This window comes from Vanacampus margaritifer, chromosome 1, assembly GCF_051991255.1.
Source record: "Vanacampus margaritifer isolate UIUO_Vmar chromosome 1, RoL_Vmar_1.0, whole genome shotgun sequence".
NCBI lineage: Eukaryota > Metazoa > Chordata > Actinopteri > Syngnathiformes > Syngnathidae > Vanacampus > Vanacampus margaritifer.
This window is the reverse complement of record NC_135432.1, coordinates 24,903,148-24,924,858: the sequence shown is the minus strand read 5'-3', so window position 1 is coordinate 24,924,858 and position 21,711 is coordinate 24,903,148. Positions and strand designations below refer to the sequence as shown.

Genomic DNA, 21,711 nt, shown 5'->3' with positions numbered 1-21,711 from the left:
GTGCAATAGTTGGCAGGAGGAAGAACAAAGTGAAAGCTTGATAGATAATGCGCTTCACATCTTTATCTTGGATAATCCCTTTCAAACTCTGCTGAGGAGAAAACCTGACATACAAGTGTGACATCTCATATCCATAACTCTTTGTTACTGTCCATTACAAAAGAACCACTCGCTTCACCTGCGAGATTAAACTCGCTGTCCCACAGGAAATGGGCTCTGTTCAAGTGGATAATGTATTTTAATTTCCCTTGCCTGTAAAGCAATAGTGGTCATTTTGGCTCAGTTCGGAGGGCTTCAGGCCGCCTTCAAGGTATCTATTAAAGAGGTGTGTTCAGCGTCTTCTTTTTTGAAGCGACTTGTCTTTGAAATATTGGCTTAACCCCATTAATGTGTCATATGCAGTTTTGAGCATAAAATGGCAGCTTGAGCCGGGTAATTAATTTTAAAGGATCCAAATGTGTTCAGGAAATTGCTGTACAATCAGGGCTGAGAGGCAGTATCAAAAATTGATGGGATAGAATTTGATTAAATTGGCACGACCTCTCTTTACTGAAGAAATGACTTGTAGATTAAAAGCCAACTTTGTCTGCTGCCATCAAACATGCCAGTGGCACTCAAGTATTGTTTAGCTCTCAGATAACTTAGTCACTAAGGAACCCAATGATTATATTTATGCTCAAATCTGTGTGCTCAGAGGAATTAATGGTTTTCAGCTTCCTTGTAATGACAGAGATAAAACCACTCTCCAAAAATAAATAATTAAATAGATAATTCAGAGATGTGATTATTTGCCTGAGGCAGTTCATCTTTAACAAGGTTATGATATTAATGCCTGTCGAGGATTTTTCACTGCTCTTTGGAGATCAGACATTAGGGACCATCCAAAGTTGTTTTTTTTTTTTAAATTTTCTGCAGATTATTATTATCAGATACAGTGTTACATGATCATTCCCTTAGTTTTTGCTTTTGCTGCAGTGGATCGCTTGTTTTTCACAGATTTTAGCAAAATGATTTTGCCATGATCTCAATAAAACTATTCAAACCATTCATTTTCTACCAATTTACCTTTGTTTACCCTCCTTTGAGTAGTTTGGAGCTAACCAAACAAATTCTACTCAAGTCTTTTATAACCAATTTAGAGAGAAAATAAACACATTTTTCAGTTGCAGTTACTGAATTCAAGGCCAAGTTGACACCAAAAACTGTTGCCACTACAAGCTTGGTTATTGGAGGCAGGGATTGTAACCCACAACAATACACTGGATTTCCAGTAATTTGTCCACTGCATCTGCCAGAGATATTTTTGCGTGTGTATGTGCAGAACATTGGTTGGATATATTTGGAACATCAAAACAGTACCTATTCGTCATTTTATACTGTATTTGTACTTGCATTTTCAAATGAACCATATCTTATGTGTTCACATTTTCTGAGCAACTGAAAGATATATGCATTAACATACAAGTAACATTTGGGGATTTTGGAACATGTAAATAAACATACACAAAATACAGTTTTGCTATACTGTATATGTAAACTTAAGAGCATAACTACATGTACAAAAGCTAAATGTCAGTGACACAAAAATGCAAAGAATCATCAAAAATAAAAATCACATGCATATCTCTACTCATGCCCACTTCAAATGTCAAAACAGTATTTTGGATTTTATGGCCATTAAACTTTTTTTTCTCATCTTACACTTGTGCTCATAAGTTTACATACCTCTAGGGTATGTAAATAAACAGATTGCTGGAATATCATAGTTGTAAATCGATTAACTATGCCATCTTTCATCCACTGTCATACCTGTAGGGGTATGTAAACTTATGAGTACAACTGTAAGTAATTCTAACACTATATATAAATGTACATGTGGTTTAGCTGGCCAGGACTGACTCTCCCTTGTATAAAATTTTAATTGTATCACTTAAATACCAATCCAGTCAACCAGTTTTGAATCCTTGAGGAAAATGTCATATATGTGCCAAGGAATTGTTGTACATTCCCACCCATGCAAGTCTGTACATTCACATGCTAGTATTCAAAATAAGCAAGAAAGCAGCGCATTAAAATTGTTATTGTGATTTACACATTTGCTGTCATTAACCAGAACTGAAGCACCTTAGAACTACTTAAGAGTTTCTGTGACATCAAACTGTTCTTCAACTCTGAATTGGAAACATCTGCACGACACTGCACGAGTGCTACTTTGCTGACTCTTCATCCGTCATATCTGGTTATATTTCACTAGAGCAACTCGTTGACAGGTAAAGCGGCACAAGCACACTCTCTGCGTCAGATGAAATCTGCCAGGCTTGACTGATGACGCCGACAGTTGAAATGAGAATCTTTGTTGTTGCCGCTTGCTGGGACAATCTGTTGTCGAGGCTCAACCTTCTTTTATTGTCACGCAGCCAAGCAGGTCGACTTTGTTCCTCCTGAGATTTCACTGACATTTATGAGGAATAATTGAATCAATTTCAGTAACTGGTGAAGGCGATCTTTATCTTTTGTCTTTCTGTGTTTTTCTCAGCTTTAAGTCGTTAATATTCATAAATGCAATGTCAACACAATAAACAGTAATTGAGTGAATTTTACTGGGAGAATTTTTTATTCATGATATTACACAATACGTTTTGACAATTTATTTTTATGCTTAACTTTAGAGTGAGATTTATAATACAAGTATACAGTGAAACTGTTAGACTGGAACACGTTTAATTTATGATGATCATACTGCATACAGGGTGAGTGCGCACATTTGGCATCAAGTTGTGTATAACAGTATATGACTTAGGGGCAAACATTTACATAGTAGCAATTTAAGTACAGTTGCGTGGTGTGAGTAGATCTTTCCATAAAGTGCACAGTTCTTATCAAGTCAGAGCAGCAAAATCCAACTGTAACACTTAGTGCTGAGGTCCTGCTTATGTCACACTGCAGCGCAGGGAGCCAATTAAAAATTGCTGAGATAAACTCCAGGCTCAATTTAAAACGCTTCAGGATAGTGGGCTTGTTCATTTCAGCAGCATGACCATGCGCGTTAGCTTAAGCGGGGCTAAATTTCAGTTTAACTCATTCACTCCCAGCCATTTTTACGAAAACGATCCCCTTCACTCTCGACTGTTTTACTGGATTTTGACTGATTTTGCAAGGCCCACAGAATATTGTGTTCTATTGCTATAAGAACATGAAACAAGGAATGATGAAATCATCAGGAAAAAGAGTATATTTCCATCTGTTTCCGTTTTGCAGCAATTAGCATTATAATATAGCTAAGGTTCATCATTATTCACAAATCTATTTAGAATTCTGAGTAATTGAGGTTTTTTTCAACATGGCCCCTGGTTCATTTCCTATGCTCTGCTGCCAACTGCTGTTCGTTTGTGTAATAACTACCATTTCTCTTTACAGTTGAGAGGCTGCATCAAAGCCTTCTGTATGCTCTAGCATAAAAATTATTTAAAAAAACAAACAAACATATAAATATGTCTTTGGGACACTTAAAACATTTAAAATAGAACGTATTTATATGTTTTGGGGAGCAAATGAGCTAATTTCCTTAAACCAACACTGATGCTGTCAAAGGGCTTAATGAGATACGCCTTATAAACTTTGTATAAACTATATGGGTATGTGCCTATGTGTGCATTATTTCCTACAGAATCGCCGTGTTGGATAATGGAAGCCTTCGTATATCCAACGTCTCTAAAATGGATGCTGGCCTGTACACATGTGTAGCCAGAAACCAGTTTGGCGTAGCGAGCAACACTGGCAGCCTTTTGGTTAAAGGTAAGAACTTCTCTTTTGTTTGATTAATCTTTGCCCTGCAAGTGACTGACAACCAATTTTGGGTGTCCACTGCCTCTTTTCCAAAGACAGCTGGAATAGCTCCAGCTCTCCTGACCCTAATGCAGACAACAATTGCTATATAAATTGGATTCATGGATTGGATTGGTTTAATCTTCCTTCACTTTATACATTAATAAGGAAGTAGGTAATACTTAAATCTAAAAATACTAAAACGGTGTGACCAAATGGTAGGACTACACTAGTCAGCATTGCTAAGGTATGCTAATGCAGGAATAAAATCATAATTACAGTAAATGTAATCATTTGGGCCACAGATCTCAACTGATCCAATTAAAAAGTATAATAAAATAAAAAAAATCCTTATTTTTAAATTTCATTGCACCAGTACGTGGCCACAAAATGCTATAGTTGGCATCGACTTATGAATGACCACTTCTTTTTCATTGTATATTTCTTTTTTTTTCTCTTGAGAATTTGCAACATAGACAAGTGATGTAGTTAAGATGATTAAACGGTGAAACGGTTACACAAATCAAAGCAGCTGGTCATGTGTGCAAGACCTCCTTGACAATCAGCCGGTATTGTGCTTTCAATCACACCAAAATTGCACACTTCAGCCAATGTGCCAGTGTATGCTATGGCTCTTAAAATGATTATACACGCTCCAATTAGTTGATAGGCAAATGTTGCAAGAAGCCAACGGCTGATTACATTCATTTGCTTTAAAGTTTGATTTACTTCTCTGGACAATGACCTTTTTTCAACCTTCTAAATAGCAAACCTCTGTTGTGCAATAAGATCTCAGGGTCATTTTAAAGAGCCGAGTTGACAACAGTGCTCTATTAGAAGTGCCCTTTGGTGATTCCTCTTCACATCTATTTTGAATTGCAAATACCTTTGCACAGAAGCCCAACTATTCATTCCTGCACCCGCAGGCCAGTTCCTCTCCTTACATGTAAACATTGGGTTAACAAATAGATCATCTTTATATGTGTTTACTTATTAAATAATATTATTAGCTTGTAATTTTGCAAATGTCTGTCCTTCATTGAAACTGAGGCTAGGAACTAGTTAGGTGAGGTTTTATCAAGTTACTTACACTTAAGTTTCATAATGAACACCATCCATCAGTATCACTTAAACGTGTTTAAATGTTTGTGTCTATTCCTGAAAAAGAACTACCTGCACACTGACTGGAATCACCTCTTTACTCTGTTGTTGTTGTTTTTTAAAATAACAATTTAATGCTATTTTACCTGCTTTATAAAATGGGTTGTACGCCTCTGCTGTAGAAAGAGATAGTGGTGGCTGGTTTTGGACAGTTGTGTTTAAATTAGTTAACGGATCATTATAACAAATAACTTAAGTTGTTGTACAAGTTAAATTTATATATTTATAGCTAATTGTTTTTGTAGCTTGCTTTCCAGAGGGTAAATGATTCTTCCGTCTGGAGCTCATGTCATGCTTTGTGTTCCTCCCAAATGAGAAATTAAACTGCAGAGATAGCATTGAAGCTCTACTTGATCGGAATGAGCATACTGAGGCAGAACCACAAAATTTGCAGCAATTTCTATGCTAATTCTGATGCAAATATTAAAATCTAGGTAGTAAGAGAAGTCGCTTCAGAGCTATAAAAACAGAACTGTACCGAATGAGGATTATCGTGTGCCGAGGAATACTGTATGTTGTGATTGAGGAAGCCAATTTGTGATTTTCCCCCGCAGTCATAACAAGAAACGAGCGTGACAGCTCTGCTATCAGCGGCAGAAAGTTTCTCTCGTTTTGCATCTAGTGTTGAAACTTTGCCCGGTTTCACCTAGAATGCACTGCCACGACCAGCCACTTCTCCTTAGCCGCTACCAGATAAACAACTTGCCTTGTTTTGACAGTGCTGAATATAAACCTTTACTCCCCCTGACATGCTGCATTGGCTCCTCTGTCTATTAGATACTTATGACACGCATGTATAATTCACTGCTCACCGGACTCTCACCCTTTGCTCTTTTATCTCCTCGGTGCAGTTAAACGAGAAGACAGAATAAAGATCATGTTGACGGAGAAAATACCAAAAGTGAAATGCAAAACACAAAAAGACAACCAAAGTGTTGACACAGACTGAAATTGCAATGCAGGCCCAGTTTATTTTTCTTCTTTGCCACTGCAGCACTATAGTGACATATAGGAATGTGCCTTAATTTATGCAACTCACGCAAGATGTATAATATTTGCTCACTGAAAGACCAAATATAATTTATTCCGAGTTGGCTGAATAACTGGGACAGGATTTTAAAAAAAGAAAGAAAAAAAGATGACTTTTTTTTCCCTTTCAGTCTGGCGATAAAGAAGAACCACAACCATCTGATAGAGGACAATTTACATCCACACTCACAAAGTCATCCAAAAAAAAGTGTTTTAATCATGACTGAGGGGAGAAAAAAAAGTTTGTTTGGAATTTTTCTGAACCAGTGCTCCGTGTCTCCAGAGCCAACTGCGATCACAAGCCCGGCTGGTCATCTGGACGTGACGGTGGGGGAGAGCATTGTGCTGCCGTGCCAGGTGTATCACGACCCCTCGCTGGATCTCAAGTTCACATGGTTCTTCAATGAGCAGCTCATCCACTTTGGCAGCGCTGGGGCTTATTTTGAAAGAGTTGGGGGGGTAAGTGAAAGTCCGTTGTTTCTCTGATAGCAACATTGCAATGGTAAGGGTTGAGCTATCAAATACAGCCCAATATCTTTGACCACATACTTTTTTTTTTTTACTTAACTGCAATTTAAAGTGACTCTTGGGAGCTGCTCTTCATTATATGAAGAAGAAAAAAAGCTCTACTAATTCCATCTCTTATCATCTTATAGATTAATTTATAGCGCACTTCAGGGAGCAACTTATTCATTGTTTGCTTACTACAAACACACAGATAAGTGTTTAGGGCTCTATGGTAGCCTGTTCGGCTGGTAATAACAAGCCCCTCCATCGACAAGATCAGCAACCAGTTCATTATGCAATGTGCAGCCAAGCAAAACACCCGTGATCATCTAATAACGATGCTGTCTCCTGAAGAAGATAAGCAATTATGATGTGCTTTTTCCCCTCTTTATTATTTGTTTATTTGCATTCAACATGATAATGGACAATAGTAGCCTAATAATGTGTGCTGCCCCGCAGTTCATTTAAACACTTGACCCCGCTGCATTCAGTTGAAATACAGCATAGTGAGTAGAGGATATAGGCAAGCTCAGTCAAGAATGGAATCATAATTGATGTCACACGGATAATATTGTGTCCATTTTTCATGATGCATAATTAGAAATGTATTGCAAAAATGCTTCCAGTTGTAGTTAGTGCAGCTACTGCTTGGAAATTAAAGTATGCTGTGTGTGATGTACTACATAGTACAGTGTCAGTGTCTGGGCTAATGACAGTTGGGAGAGGATTTGAATTCTAGGCAGGGATCATCCTGGTGTATTCAATGCGATTGGCAGGATTGCATGCAGCAGCCAATAATTTTGAAGCTGGGCTTATTAACTCATTCGCTGCCATTGATGGCTATAGACGTCAAAAAATCATTAAAACTATTTATATTTAAAAATATATATATATTTTTTTGTTAACAAGAGTAGGAAAACCTAGAAAACATTTTTGGGGTACATTTAGAACAGATGTCAAATTTGTGATTAATCGTTAGTTAACTAGTGAAGTCATGCGATTAATTACGATTACACATTTTAATCGCCTGAAGCCCCTCATTTTTAATAATCTTTTCTTTTCTCTAAATTTTTATGTCTGTTCTAATATAGTAAAAAAAAAATTATAGGTTTTCAAACTCTTGTTAACAAAAGTGGGGGAAAAAAGTTATAATAAATAGTTAAAACTATAACTAAAACTATATTAACTATAAAAAAATAGTTAAAAGGAATTTTTGACGTCTACGACCGTCAATGGCAGTGAATGAGTTAATGGAATTTCTATTCATGTCAATGGGAAAAGTTGCTTTCAGACACAAGTATACAAGTGTAGTCACGGACAAAAACAAATTCAACTCACCTCAAGACATGACCGATATTTCAGAAATGTGTTCCTTTTAATCTTTGAAAACAACTTTATTAAGCATTACTGTAGCTCTGATGGTTTTGAAGTTAGAATGCATTTTGGCATTGAACCATGTTTGTACAGTAAAAAGGAGTTGATCAGAATACAGTAGATGAATAGATAGAAAAAAGCTTTTAAATCCAAACAAACATTGAAATGACTGCAAACCGATCACAGCGTGTGTCCCTGAGGTTAAGCCAGTGATTTCACGACCAGAATGTCACTCACAAACTGAATATAAAAGAAAAAAAGAAAGAAAACAGCAATTTTATTTAGAGTGATTAACCTGCAATGTTTTGACAGCGCTCCGCCGGGGACATAATGATCCGCAATATCCAGCTAAGGCATGCTGGGAAATACACATGTGCGGTTCAGACCAAGGTGGACAGTGTGTCGATCGCCACTGATGTAGTGGTCAGAGGTAAGACGAGATGTATGTCGTGCTCCATGCCACTACATTCATACCATTTAGAATTCAGACGCACATACAGTATTGTGCAAGAGAAAGAAAACTTTTGAGTATGAAATACTGTAATTTAGGCATTACTGTGCTGGAGTGTTATTAGGCTGCTTTGACATGTTAGCATGCGCATATTTAACAAAATAGCTATCTTTTGTATTTGAATTGGAATCAGCTCTCCTTCTCTTTTCCAATCTGTTTTTTTTTTTTTTTATGTTGCCTTTGTTTAAACAATGTGGTTACTGTGCAACTGATCAGATAACTAACTGTATGAATATACGTAATTGCTTCTTAGAATAAAGATGCAGATAATTGTAGCGAAAGCGGGACAACACTCTCCTTAGTATTTTCTGCTACCTCAGGTTAATCATTATAATCAAGAAAATGTAGGTTTGATACATTATTGTTAATGCTTAACTTACTGTGCAGAGCCTAAATCACACATCTCTGCATCATATCCGACTCATACTGAAAGCCGTTAACATGGAATAAAGCATGATTACACAGCTACTCTTTGTAATTATCGCTCTAGGATTTATCCAGGTACAGCCAGTGGGCCACAGCCGGCTCATTTGTCGTCGTTGAGCCTTTGTGGTCTTCATGAAGTTTACATTTGAAAAAGTAAAATATGTCATGCTTTTATTTAGATGTGCAAGTGTGTGGGCAGTCCAAGTGAACAAGAGCGATGACTTGTGTCTTCAGCATTCCTGACTTAGCGACATTGCCCCTATATTTATTTAGTGACTTTTCTGACACGTCTAACAATTATTTTTCCAAGCACCAACCAGCAGCAATGCTGACAGTACGTCAGTCTATTTAACATCATTCTTATGCACAGCTCGGTGAATGGAAGAGGAGGGTGTGAACTGCTAATGATATGGGAGTCCCAACTAGAAATGGTTTATATGAGTTAGGGGTGTTAGAAAAAATTGATTCGGCAATATATCGGGATATTACAGCGCGCAATTCTCGAATTTGATTCAATATGCGGCCTAATCGATTTTTAAAAATAATTTTTTTATGGGAATATTCAACAAAACGTCTTACTTAGGGTTAGGATTCAGACATAAATAAATACATTTTCATACAAATCTTACAGTGTACATGTACAAGTTTACTGATTAGTATTTTCTAAATTTGAGTAAAGAAAAAAATCGCAATAATCAATGTATAGATTTGCGTCGGGATTAATCGGTATCGAATTGAATCGTGACCTTTGAATCGTGATACGAATCGAATCGCCAGGTACTAGGCAATTCACACCCCTAATATGAGTTAGCAGTTTGTGTTCATAATGACAGCACACTTTAAAATTATACAAAAACAAATAATGCACTTCTTTTGTGTGTGTATGAATTTTGATTTAATTGTGATGTAATGTTAATGACTGCTTACAATGAATTACTGGTATTTTTTAAATTAATTTTCCTCGCGTGACAAATACAATTTAATCCTTTACATAAATACATTCAATTTAGGCCCTCAGCAACAGCTCCACATTTGCACATTGCCCCTTTGGAAAATAATTTTGCACCCTTGCATCTAGGTCCTCCGGGTCCCCCCGTGGACTGCCAAGTGACTGAAATGACGGAAACCACAGCACTTTTGACCTGGGGACCTGGGATGGATAATCACAGCCCCATTCTCAGCTATAGCATCCAGGCCAGGTCGCCCTTCTCTCTCGGATGGCAGGCAATTACAACTGGTATGTTGCTTTCATCCAACTGATTAAAGAAAAACACACATGAAATGAGTAAATACCTCACTGACACCTCAGGGGCAGATCCTTCAGGGTTTTGATGAAAGGTAATTTGGTGTAATGTCTTTTAGTTCCTGAGCTGCTCGGTGGAAAGCAGCTGTCAGCCACTGTCATTGACGTGAATCCCTGGGTGGAGTACGAGTTCAGAGTCCTGGCAACCAACAGCATCGGGACAGGAGAGCCCAGCAAACCCTCTAGAAAGGCCCGCACCAAAGACACACGTATGTACCACAATTTATTCATATTCAAAATCAATTACTAGCTTTGTTGATTAGAAGTAAGTAAAACATATTAAGCCCAGCTTTAGATTAGGGCCCGCCGATTATGATCGTCCGATTATAAAAACGTACCCTTAAAAGTTTCTGACGCTGTGAAAGTACCCTGAATGCACCATTTTGCTTGCGTAGCATTAGCAACTAGCAAGTGTGTAGCATATGTTATTCTGTTGTCCCTAAGAGTCCTTTAAGATGTTTAATGACAGCGCAGTTGAAATTACCTGTAAAACTGAACACACGACGTTAAGAATCCACGGTATATTTAAATACAAAACATGTTAACCTAGCGCTAATGCTAAAGGCGACGGGAGGATCTCATTCAAATGCTAACAGGAAGTTAACATCAACTTCGGGAGTGTTTTGACTCTAAATAACGAATATCCACACACAAATATTGTGGGAATGTATACCCACGGGTGAAATAACACTACGCAAAGGCACAAATTCTTCCCAATGTGTGAAAAACAAGTATTTTAATAGAATTCAATCGCAACTTTCTTCTGTACTAACTTTAACTGTGTATGCCATGGATGTACGGCACCACACTGCCCCCAAGAAGCCAAAACGCGCAGGAACAGTCAGTATTTGTTCTTACTGTTTTTTTCAGTTGCAATTATTTCTGTTTATTCTATTCCTATTTCCCTTTCGTATTGTTTTATTTTGTCATTGTCCTTTCAAGTTATATTTAAAGTTGAAAAATTCAAGGATGCAAATCCAAGGATTTTTTTTCTTAAAATTTTTTTCTTTAGTCTTAAAACACATTTCCACAGTAAGTCCCAAGGTTTGAGAAAATAACACAAGATAAAAATATATAAAAGAAAAGGTTGCTTTACAGCAGTTGTGAAGAATGGTTTTATTATTGACTCGTAAATCTATACAATAACCTTGATTAGTTCATGAAATTTGTTAAGGTCATACTATGAACTTGTCATTCAAAGCAGAGTAAATCTTAATAGGGAATGTTTGTACGTAAGTGACACCCATTGAAAAGGAATGGGAGCGGGGGGAGGGGTGATTTTATGCTTTATATATATTTTTAAATAATCGGCAGATTAATCGATAATCTGTTTTTTTTTTCTGCCCACAATCGGTATCGGCATCGGCCTCAAAAAATCAGTCAAACCCTACTTTAGATATCCTGAAAGAACTCTATTGTGCCGCTTCCTCATGCAGATTATGTAAAAGTTCACTCCTGTAGATGGCCAAGCACATTTAGCAGCTTCACTTGCCTTTGTAAAGGGAAGTGTAATGAAAAGCCTAAATAGCTGAATACCTTGCATTTTCAGTTGGTGGTGATGTTGTATGAATTTCAAATACAGTACAGAACATGGATAACATTTCTGAAACTGTACTGATGAAAACATTACATTGATTAAAAAGGATGTTTTTTTTTTCTTTATTAACTACACACGGCATCTAATCCTCTCGGTTCAAGTTCATTCACTTTTAGTTCCCAGGGTGTCTCCAGCTAGAGTGAATGGTGGTGGAGGGGGACGTTCAGAACTGGTCATCACTTGGGAGGTAAAGTCTTTTTTTCCGAGTGAGTGGACTATTTTGTGGTTTCCTTAAAAGGCATTTCAGCACATTCTGTATTTTTTTTTTAAATGTGAACTGCCACATAAAGATTAATGCTCGAGGCCTGTTCAAATAGTCACTTTTTTTTTCCCGCTCCGCAGTATAAAGCTACTCAGGCAGGGTGATAAGTACTTGCAATTTCAGCATCACCCTCAGCCGTATTCCTCTCTATTCCAATGCTTAGTATTAATAACTTTTTTTTTAAATCACTTTCTTGAGTCATCCCTGTGAGTCATCTTATCCTTCTCTAGCCTGTTCCAGAGGAGCTGCAGAGCGGCCCCGGTTTTGGCTATGTGGTGGCTTTCCGCCCACTGGGCACACAGGGCTGGATGCAGGCTGCTGTCACATCCCCTGACGCCTCCAGATACGTCTTCAAGAATGACAGCATCCCCCCTTACTCCTCTTACCAAATCAAAGTCGGGGTTTACAACAACAATGGAGAAGGGCCTTTTAGTCCAGTGGCTACCGTCTACTCAGCAGAGGAAGGTGTGTACAACAAGTGTAGTGAAACAAACGTGCGCAGTTGCACACACGCAACTACGCAGCATATAGCATCAGATTACTGGTGCGTAGTGTGTGACAGTGAGACTCGCTTCAGAGAACATAAAGCAGCTGGGGCCTCCTTCATATCCTATGTTTCTGATATTTTCTTGCTTCTGTACTCGTTCTTTTTGTTCATCCACCCATTTTCTATATCGCATGTCCTGTTTAGTGAGCTGAAGTGTATCCCAGCTGACTTTGGGTGAAATTAGAACAGATCCTGGACTGATCGCCAGTATATAGACAGCCGTTCACTCTCAAATTCCCACACTCATCTAGTAGGAATCAGAACACGCCACCTGCGCAAAAAGTAGCTAACATCATTCAGATAATTTGTTATTCTGTGTTCACCAATCCCAACCCCCAATAAAACATAGATAGTTTTAAGCGATCATTTTTTCTTATGTTATGTGCTTACTCGATGCCGGGGGACACAGTTAAATACATAATATTGATGATATCACACACCACACCACCATGACCTGCCTCTTAAACCCACTTAGACACCACAATATTGTATTTTCTATCTGTTTCTATGTTACATGTTATGTTTTAATTTGATTTTTTTGCGTGTATTTAAATTCAGTTACAATCTGTTAAAAAGTGTGTTTTACTGTTAAGATGTGTTTAAATCATATAGAAGGGTCAAAACTATATTTTAAAAAAAATGATTTGAATATTGCTGCGATTGGCTGGCAACCAGTTCAGGGTGTACCCCGCCTTCTGCCAGCTGGGATAGGCTCCAGCGCCCCCGTGACCCTTGTGAGGAAAAGCGGTTAAGAGGATGGATGGATGGGTTTGAACATTGTTCATTTTCACCCATTGGCAGGGGTGCAGAAGTGGTGTACAGGTGCGCATACACACTGAAAATATCAAATGTGCACCCAATTCTAGTGTGAAACGAGTTGCAAAATGGAAGTGAGAGAGGTGTGCTTTTTTTTTTTCCAGCCACTCCCATTCCAATCACGACCACAATACTGTTTCCTCCTCACCCCGCCCTCTTAACCTAGCACTACTGCGAAGTGGACAAAATAAGCCCAATGACAATTTTTTTTATTTTTCCCAGGTGGGCTGGCATCATTGATATGAACTGTAGAGGTGCGTTTGGAAGTATTCTCCAAGCGTGCTCTGCACCACTCCTAATGTTTAGAGAAAAAAAAAAGCCAGGGCATCAAATGTTTACTGTAATATCACTAGTCACATCAACAACAAAAAACACAGGTGCGTTCATTAATTCAGAGAAGGAAACCACACTCTTGTCTCTCAGAATTCTCCCACTCTCAGAGACGTGTTAGGGCACCACATTGAATTTCCGAACGCATCCTAGGTAGCCTACAGCAAAGCTACAGCAAAGTGTTGGCATGTTTGTGGATGGCACGGTAACCAAAATAAGAAGGTTGCCAGCACATTGTGCTGCCTACAGTTGCACACAACGCACAAATCTCCATATACTTTGGACTGACATGAAAAAATAAAGTCCTTTTTTCTTACTTTTATGCATTTTCTAATGTTTAAGGTGGGGATTCTTTATCATCCACTCTCTACAGTATTCACTGTTAACTGAGGTCAACTAAGTCCTTTACTGTGAATCAATTTGCCATGCGTCATGAGTAGCTTTTGACAATACCAATTATTGCAAGATCCATTTTGTATGTTATTCTGAGATTGTTTGTATTTTGATCTACGTCATTAATTAAGAGCCTAAAAGAGAAATAACCTTTCATTCTACACCCTGCTCTCCATTCATTTGGCTTTTTACGTCATCTTTTTATGACATAAGTTTAAAGTTAGCAGAGCGTTTAAAAACAACAACATTGTTTTCTTTATTTTTCTTAAACTGCTGCACTTTTATGCAAACTAGCAAAGTTAGAGAATGTTTAAATGTCATAGAATAGAAGAAGAATTTGAATAATAAAGTGTTAGTTTTTGTTTCAAGCAAGTAAATGTCTTCTTTACCACGTGGACGGTCTTGTGTACGTTTCAGAGCCCAGCAGAGCACCAGGGAGGCTGAGGGCGAAGAGCATCTCAGCATCTACGGTGGAGGTCACCTGGAAGCCTCTGGCCTGGAGCAACCACCGCAGACGCATCCTGGGCTATGAGGTCAAACCAGCGCATGCCCACACAATAGCAATTGTACAAACAAAATGAGAGCTTTTTCTTGCTTTTTAGTTGAATTTTATTAGAACACTTTGTGGCGAGTATATTGATGAAGAGACCCATATGTTATTTTATCCAGACAGCACAACATATATTTAAACTGTCTATTTGTGGGTTATACTGTGGATGCAGGACAATGACGTGTAGTTTTTGTTGTGCTGTGTGTGTTTTTAGTTGCAGTACTGGGGGCTAAAGGAGAAGCAGGAGGCAGCCAGTGTGATTAGGACGGTGGGGAATAAGACTTCAGTGCACATCAGGGACCTGGAGGGCAGCAGTACCTATTTGATATCTCTGCGGGCTTATAACAGCGCCGGAGTGGGTCCACAGAGCAACATTGTCAATGTCACCACCAAGAAACCTCGTAAGAACTTCTTTTATAACATAACTGACAAAACACTGTGTTCATTGGTCTGTGTGATTTTTGTTGGGTTCTTCTTTGTGTGTGTGGACAGTAGGAACAATTCAAACATTTGATTGGTTATTTATTATAAGGTTATTTTTAAAATAACAGACACCACTAGACAAATATTTCATTCCCAGAATAAAATACAGTACTTTATAGCAACAAGAGCCAGTTGAGAACCTGAGATTCAACCTTTAAAATGCTCTTATTAAATAAAGGCAGCCTCCCAAATTTTATTAGATAACAAATAGACTGTGACGATCAGTAAAATAGCTGAAAAAAATGTGCTCTGAAGGTTAGAGGCTGAAGAGATTTAGAGTTATTGACACGCTAATAAGTTTGCCAGCGTTTAGATATCTACATGATCAGCAAAACAACATTGATCTCAGTCCACAATTCATATTAGTTCATAGTTGAATTACACGTTGATTTGTTACGCCCCTTTTGACTCCCTATTACACCTTGTTTGACCGTATTAGTCTTGCAGCTAGCAGGAGTGAAAATTATGTAACAGCCACCAACCTTCTATTTTGTCAGTTTATTATGTAGCTAATTTAATGGACCGTCTCCTCCATAATGCAAATTATGCTTAAAGAAGATCTGGCAGTCAGTGTTGGGCCACACTGCACATGTTGTTTGCATGTCACAAAATGCCTGCATTAAAACAGAGCCGTCACTCTTGAGCCTCGTGCATTGGATAGTTGGACGATAAACGATGAATATTATTGTCAACAAGAACAAATAATAATCACAATGGTTTTGATATTTGCTAAACAAGTCACCTCATCCCTTTTGCAAGTAAACAAAGCCTGCTACTCCTACACCACCCGAGTCACTGTTCAACCGTTAATGAGAAATATCCTTCAAGCTGAGTTGGTTCTTGACTTTAATGTTTATTGATTGGCTTCCTTGTTGTTTTTATCCCCTCACTACCGCCTCTTCTCCTCCCCTCTCCAACTTTCTCCCTCCCACACTAGCGCCCAGTCAGGCCCCCGCCAAAATCATGTGGAACACTTCCAACTCCAAGGTCATCCTGCACTGGGACCAAGTACACGCTCTGGACAATGAGTCTGAAGTTACGGGTTATAAGGTAATGAGTGTAAAGCCTTGCACTTTAACAACAAGAGAATAAACTAACTCAGCACTACATCAATGGTAATTCAATGCAGGCAGAAGCATGAAAAACACAATTGGCACAGTCTAGATAGAGTTTAGTGGAACGCAAAGACAGGAAAACCACTCAATTACTGACACAGAGAGAAGGGCGGGGCTGAAGTAAAACACAAACAAGGGGGTAAATATTTCTATTCGTATATATAATAATGTAATGAATCAATATATTCTGAATTCATATTCATTTCAGAATGATTACAATCTACTGTTCATGAGCAGGTGAGTTCTTCATAATAGTATTGTGTTCAACTAGCCAGCCTCAGATTTCATACTACAATGTAAAAAACAACTTGTAAGATTTACTTAAAAAAAAAATGCTAGTATTTGCACTCACTCCTATTAAGTAAATTCTACTGCTCAATATCATGTATATCGATCGCACTCATCAGAATTAAGTAACATTTACATGATGCAACTAAAGATTACATGTAGGAAAATATTAAGTAACTCTGACTAAATGTAATTATAACGTTTTTTACGGTAATGTAGTAAGATTTAGTTATTATAATTAGGTCGTAGCCATTGCCTATTTAGTAAATCTTAAAAACATTAAATGATTACCAATATGAAACAAATAGTAATTGCATTAACTTTTTTTATTTGACTGGATGAAGCCGTAGCTTATTAATTCCCCTTCCCTAATTATACTAAGCTCTTAACCCAATACATCTTCGTACTGTTACTAAATTTGTTGAAATGAATACGAACAACCATACACACGCACAATCTCACCTAGGGATAATTTAGACACTTCAATTAAACTACCATGCATGTTTTTCGGAATGTTTGAGGAAACCGACGAGGCACGGGGAGAACATGCAAACTCTACCCAGGAAGGACTCGATCTCACGTCCTCTGCACTAGGAATTGGACGTGACAACCAGTCAGCCACCATGCCGCCTCTAATGAACTAATGACAGATAGTTTTAAAGAAAGCCTGTTTGTTTAGTTCTGAAAAAAGCAAAACAGTCACAATGCAAAAGAGTCAAATTACAAAATAAAATACAATTTACCCCAATCTTAGGATTCATTTATAATAAATTAACCGAAGTGCAAAAAAAAAAAAAAGACAACTCCCAAGTTTCAGTCTTTTTTTTAAAAAAACAAATTGAAATAAAAAATAAAATTAAGCACATTAATTGAGTAAATCTTAATTATTAATTCAATTTAAAATTTACCTCAACATTTGCTGTAACAAAATATTACATAAAAAAAGGCATTGCACATTGAAATATAACTAATGTTTTTACGTAAACGTGAATAACTGAAAAAAAATTAACTACAAGTAAGAAACTAAGGTAAAATTTACAAATGCAAAAAAAGCATTTTTATCAGTGTATAGTGAATTTGTGTGTAAATCGAGACTAGATTATCATTACTCCAGTATGGATTTATTTATTTTTTTATTTATTGCTATTTTTGTTTGGCAGTGTGCCTTGACATTTTTCTGATCTAAGTTTTGACTCAATAATGGTTGGGGAACAATGCATTTGATTGTGGAGTTGTTCCTAATGAGGTGTCGAGTAGCGTTCACCATCGAGCTTTGTCATCTGTCTCTATATTTGTTTCATTGTATTGAAAGCAAGCTGATTGTGTTCATCCCACAGGTGATGTACAGCCAGGACAAACACAGCCGTCCCAGTGTGGTGGAGACCAACACCACATCCTTAGAGTTATCGCTGCCCGTCAATGAGGACTACGTCATCCAGATTAAACCTTTCAGCGAAGGCGGGGAGGGCATCAGCAGTCGCCTGATTAGAATCCCCAAGATAGCAGGTTGGACAGTCTCCTGATACATGATACATGAAACACGCAAACAAAACATTTCCCGTCACGGTTGCTGCTTCACATGGAATCATTTAACGGGAAACACAACTTTGCAGTGAGAGTGGATGAGGGACCGATTTATATAAAAAATTTAAAAAAATTTACAAAACATGACAATAGCCCTTAAAAGCAGAATGTGCACAGATTCTCAGACGCCCACTTGGTTCTTGACATGAGTACAGGTGGCAGGTGGCACGGGGAGGGGGCATGTCAAACCCCACTTTCATGACGATTGCACTACCTCGGATACCAACATCGGCTGGCCTCTTGTCGACATTTTACGATCAGGAATTAGAAATTATAAGAATAAGAAGTTGCCATTAATTTCATGCAATTTTAAGGAAAAATTCTGTAGTGGGATATATAGGTCCTTTTTTTTAGGGAGGTGTGGAAATTATGCATCAAAAGCACAAGTGGTGTTGGAACTGGTATCTGTATCAGTGATCACTCAACAGTGGTCTAGAAAAAAGTGGAATTGAACATCCTAGGTAACACAAAATGAAGCCTGGACTTTGATTGACGTGCATCATGGTCGCCATCTTGAACCGGGAGTGCCGCAATGCCCCTGCCCCTGCCCCCAGTTCCACAATCCCATCTGCGCCCGTTTCATGAACTATTTTGCCAAACTCTTTCTAAAGGATCCTCTCAAATATTTTAAGACTCAATTTTATCTATTTACATCTGCACAGTCAGAAGTACAAATAATATTTGCAAACATATATCGAAGGACTCTGTGTTAAGTATTTTGTTTTTTGTGTTTTATTTTTCAACTGCAACTTTGTCAGGTTGCTCTAAAATTGTACATGACACACTACTGCCACCCAGTGGCTCGAGTAATACATCTCCATGTATAGGCTTTCTGACGCTTGAACGATGGAGTGAGATCCAGTACAAGAGCTTTATTCCAATAAAATAAGAAGCAATAAAAGGTGTCCTTCACAAAATTAATAATGCTCGGTTCCTGTCAGGGAGGCGCGGTACGGATAGGGTTCAAAAAGGAGTAGACTTCTGGTATAAGTTACACTGGAAATGTGGCTGGGTAATTTTGGAAAGGTAACATTGTCAAACATAAACATAACCTAATAATTGTTGTGTCATAACACACACACCCATTGAAATGCATTGGGAGGAAAAAAAAAAGTACAATTTTGTAAATCCAAAATATTCTACAAAAATACGATTTGAAACCTTCATTGCAGTGGAGAAAACATGTTTATAGTATACAGTACAGGACACCCTTTTAATTTTAACAACATTTTATGAATTCTTATGAAATTACGTATGAATGACTAAACATGCAACCATATTTCTATTAGTTTAACATTTTTTCTACTTTTAAATAAGAGTATGAAAACTTAGGGGAAAACATTGTATTGTACATTTAGAACAGATATAAAATTTGTGATTAATCCTGAGTTTAAGTCATGCCATTAATTACGATAAAAAAAATTAAACGCCTAACACCCCTAATTTGAAGATTTTCGCTACATCTTACAAGGTAGATCTTATTTGCAGGTGTCCCAGTTGTTGAGTTGGCAAAGGTTCCATCATACATGTTTTTTGTTTGTTCTTGTTTTTTTAAGACTCCATCGCCACGGGAGCGGCCTCCGTGTGCTCATCACTTCCTGTGGCCAACCTTGCAGCTCTCATCCTCACAGCCAGGACCGTGCTATGACCGATGTATGCAGGAAGTCAGCGCCGCAGCGGAACAGCAAGGCAATGAGCAGGTTCAACAGGGAGCCTCGTCTTCACTTTTTACCTGCTTCCCACCCGAATGTGACTTCTATCCTATTCTAGCTGCAAAAGATCGCCTTGTGAAGAACGCGCATCATCCTGTGTTAAGGAGTCATTTAAAGGAGCTGGCCCTTTAAGAGGGCACCGATGTGACAGAAATTGACCTGCAGACGCTCTGGATGTTTTTTGTTCTTTCCTCACTTCTAATATATGGATAGTGTCATGTATTGGAGGTCGTGTACTTGTGGAATTTTCCTGGATTTTCTTTCTGGTGTATGGGGTTGAGACAAACTTTTAGACGAAAAACTGAAACAAGGGACATTCTAGTTGAGAGTGATTAATGAAAAAATCCCTCTTGCTCATTTAGACTGTGTTTTGGAACACAACAAAATGAAATGAAACAAGGAAGCCCATTTTTCTCTGACAAACTCCAAATTGGGACCTCTGTGACTTTACCTGGATCTTATTGATGCTTTTTTGTTTTCAGGCTGCATCCCATCAGCCATAAAACAGACTGGAACCAAAGTTGTGATTCATAGACATGACAAGGCCAAACCTGCTGATGGTGCGAGCGCTGGTGAATCAATGTCTTACTTTCCCTCCTCCATATTCCCTCCTCACCAAGTGCATAATGACGGCACGCTGAGAGTTGTACACTCGATGTATGGAATCCTCAGGTCCCAATTGAGCCTTAAGTCTTCTGATTAGGATCCATGTTGTTGTCAATATTTGTTCATTTCTGCTCCTAATTTGTTTCTCCATGTTGTATTGTATGTTCTACGTTCTTTGGGGCAATGTGGGCTCTCAACAACAAACCTTTCTCCTGTCTTTCATCATGAGAGACTGTTGGCCTTTCTAGGTTTCTTACGGAATATGGATTATTTGGCATTTGCTTTTATCAGATTGGGTTTGGCAAATTTTCAACAAGGGTTTAATAAACATAATGCCATTTTCCTCCTTGGTCCTTTTCTCATAACTAATGAAATTAGTCTTGAAATGTGAGGGATGCTTTTCTGCTGGTCTTTATGCAGTCAAAACTGTCTTGAAACTGTTCAAGACATTCAACTCCCTTTTCTGCACAGGAATTTCAAATTGTTACAAAAATGTCAAGAAAACGGCATTGGAACGAGATTCATTGAGGAGTCCTGCAGCAAGACAGTATGCTGTGCTATGTCTATCCCATTAATGAGCCGTCATTTTAGGATGTTTGCATAAAAAAAAAAAAAAACATTTATTAAATCAAATAAAACTTTTCCAAATGTCCCAAGAATTAACTTTCTAGTCATGCTGTGCATTTCTTTTCATTTACAATAAAATGACGGTATATGACCTGGCAATCTCTCTTACTGTATCAAGTAATGTGGATACCCGTCTTATGCCGGTAATGAATTTTTATTTTAATATTCAAACATATTTCTTTTTTTATAGGCTATATTATTATTTCTTTATTTGAAGTTAAAGTATTTTCCTTCAGTTTCCTTGAGTATATTGACAAATTCTTATATTTTTAAATATTTCATTTTAAGTGTGTTTTATATTCATTTATATTACTATGTTAAATGTCCAATTTAACAGAAGCAAAACGTGTGTTTTATGCGATTTCTGAGTGTAACTTAAACTTATACATGCAATATTGTTTTGAGTGATCATATATATCCTACGTATGATCACAATTATTTGGATTACCATTTCCATCCTCGAAATATTCAGTGAGTGTGGTGAGAAATCTCTGGCCCGTTGGTTGTGAGAGTGTTTGATTCAGAATGCCATGCAATTCTTAAAACAAATCAAGCCTAAGAAGAAGTCAAAAAAAGAAAAAGCGCTCAAAGGAAAATGAAAAAAAAAAAGTTGAATGGTCCCTCTTCAGAAAAATGTTGCCCACCCTCATGCAGCCCATTCGAAC

At 37.8% G+C, this 21,711-nt stretch overlaps 1 protein-coding gene across 2 annotated transcripts in view; it reads left to right on the top strand.

Moving 5' to 3' along the window:
* cntn3a.1 (contactin 3a, tandem duplicate 1) overlaps positions 1 to 20,762 on the top strand; it is an 84,965-nt gene extending 64,203 nt beyond the window's left edge. For both annotated transcript variants that reach the window (XM_077542326.1, XM_077542336.1), the window contains exons 12-23: positions 3,668 to 3,795; positions 6,299 to 6,474; positions 8,209 to 8,326; positions 9,912 to 10,070; positions 10,196 to 10,345; positions 11,850 to 11,920; positions 12,226 to 12,460; positions 14,499 to 14,614; positions 14,846 to 15,032; positions 16,052 to 16,164; positions 17,855 to 18,023; positions 19,658 to 20,762. In XM_077542326.1, the coding sequence (XP_077398452.1) occupies positions 3,668 to 3,795; positions 6,299 to 6,474; positions 8,209 to 8,326; positions 9,912 to 10,070; positions 10,196 to 10,345; positions 11,850 to 11,920; positions 12,226 to 12,460; positions 14,499 to 14,614; positions 14,846 to 15,032; positions 16,052 to 16,164; positions 17,855 to 18,023; positions 19,658 to 19,749 (1,714 nt within the window). In that variant the 3' untranslated portion in view covers positions 19,750 to 20,762. The remainder of the gene's footprint in view (positions 1 to 3,667; positions 3,796 to 6,298; positions 6,475 to 8,208; positions 8,327 to 9,911; positions 10,071 to 10,195; positions 10,346 to 11,849; positions 11,921 to 12,225; positions 12,461 to 14,498; positions 14,615 to 14,845; positions 15,033 to 16,051; positions 16,165 to 17,854; positions 18,024 to 19,657) is intronic.
* Positions 20,763 to 21,711: the final 949 nt, after the last annotated feature.